Source organism: Olea europaea, unplaced genomic scaffold, assembly GCF_002742605.1.
Source record: "Olea europaea var. sylvestris unplaced genomic scaffold, O_europaea_v1 scaffold22536, whole genome shotgun sequence".
Classification (NCBI taxonomy): domain Eukaryota; kingdom Viridiplantae; phylum Streptophyta; class Magnoliopsida; order Lamiales; family Oleaceae; genus Olea; species Olea europaea.
In genome coordinates this window covers 1-1,756 of record NW_019240586.1, presented here as the reverse complement: position 1 = coordinate 1,756, position 1,756 = coordinate 1, and the positions used below count along the sequence as shown (strand labels likewise).

General features: G+C 40.8%; 1 protein-coding gene across 1 annotated transcript; it reads right to left on the bottom strand.

Moving 5' to 3' along the window:
* Window positions 1–6: 6 nt before the first annotated feature.
* On the bottom strand, window positions 7–895 carry LOC111381088 (the record flags this gene model as incomplete). Its single annotated transcript, XM_023004810.1, has 3 exons — window positions 791–895; window positions 557–737; window positions 7–446 (listed from the first exon to the last, which is right to left on the bottom strand). Coding segments are annotated over exons 1-3 (726 nt in total), but the record flags the coding sequence as incomplete, so codon positions are not given.
* Between the last annotated feature and the right edge of the window lie 861 nt (window positions 896–1,756).

The window sequence follows — 1,756 nt, the reverse complement described above, 5'->3', positions numbered from 1 at the left end:
GTTAACCAAGAATCCCTGGCATGACTCCTTTCTCAATATCTTCTGGGCTTGTATAGCTGATATAAGACGAGGTAGGGACTTGAACTTTGCTCCAAAGAAATGGAATTCTTCCTCTCCTGGTCTATGAAATCGCACTTCTTTTTCGTGACATCGAATGGTTGCATGATTAAGTCCCAACCAATCCATGCCTAAAATAGCATCGAAATCATTCGTTTCCAAGAGGTATAAGTCTGCTTCCAATATTTTTCCATCAATCTCCAACTTCATAGATTTAGTCATCTGGTATGTGCAAAGAGTTTTTCCTAACGGGATGCTAACCTCTAATTCATTATTCGTTCTAACACATGCAAAGTTGGACCTAGCGACGAAGGATGCAGATATAAAAGAATTGGTAGCCCCAGAATCAAAAAGTACGTAAGCAGGCACATTGGATAATAACAGAATACCTGTTTTTGTAATTATAGTGTTAGACTAGCAACCAAAGGACAGGAATGAAAAGATGTTTAGTCCTAGGTAAAAAGAACATAGGTAGGTATGTAAAAGAATTAATAAATACCTGCTATCACATTCTGATCCTGCTCCGCCTCATGCTGATTCAGTACGAAAACTCGGGCCTTTCCTTTCTTATTTTGGTCTTGATCATCATCCTTCTTCTTTGGAGGCTCTGGACAGTTGAGAACGATGTGTCCGGGCCTACCACACCTAAAGCACACGTTCTTCTCGAACCAGCATTCACCCTTGTAGAGTTTATTACACTTAGGACAGGGGGTAATACTTCCACTCGTCCCACCAATACGAATTCCTGTGCTTGGCCTTTTATTTTTCTAGTTGAGTCTGTTCTTGCTTTGATCACTCCACTTCCTTTTCCCCAACATCTCCTTGCTCTGCTGGGCATACTGTTCAAATGTGGTCCTCTATTATGAAATAGAATGAGCCCTCTCCAACATTTCACGATATGAGGTGAAACAATGGGACATAATGATCATGCCAATCTTAGGGCGCAGTCCATTCTCGAACCTCCTAATCTTCTTAACTTCTGTATCCACCAAGTGTAGGGCATACCTTGAGAGTCGCTCAAACTGTCTTTCATAATCAGTAAGTGACATGTTCGCCTGTCTGAGCTGTAGAAATTCTGATTCCTTGAAGTCCCTCAAAACCTGTGGGAAATATTTTGCCATCACTTCGTCTTTAAACTGCTCCCAAGTCAGATTACGTTGCTGCTCTTCCGTCCTTGTACGTGAAACAGATTCCCACCAGTGACCTGCTGCTCCAATCAACATAAATTCTGCGCATAATACTTTCTGTGCATCCGTACAAGCAATGTGTCGAAATATGCGCTCCAGGCCTCTTATCCACTCTTCGACAACTAGTGGTTCAGAATTACCGTCGAAAGTGAAAGGCTTGTACCTACGAAACTGCTCAACCACTGAGACAGCTCCAAGGGCAAAATGCGGTGCATTCTACTGTGGCGGTGCATTTTGTGGTGGAGCTGCTTGATTTTGCCGGCTCAACTCTTGTACCGCTCGTAGTAAATCACGCATCAAATTTGTATGAGTAAGTGGTGCCATTTCATAAAATTTAATATGAAGTTACGATCACATTTAAGCACTAAGTCTATCACGTTATACATATTTTTTTTATCGTAATACATATCATCGGTTTAGTGGGCAAAAAAAGTGCATGTCTTAAAGATTTAGAAGTAGGCAATCTAAAATATTTAAGTTATGCAAAACATCTAAGTGTATTCATTTTCTTA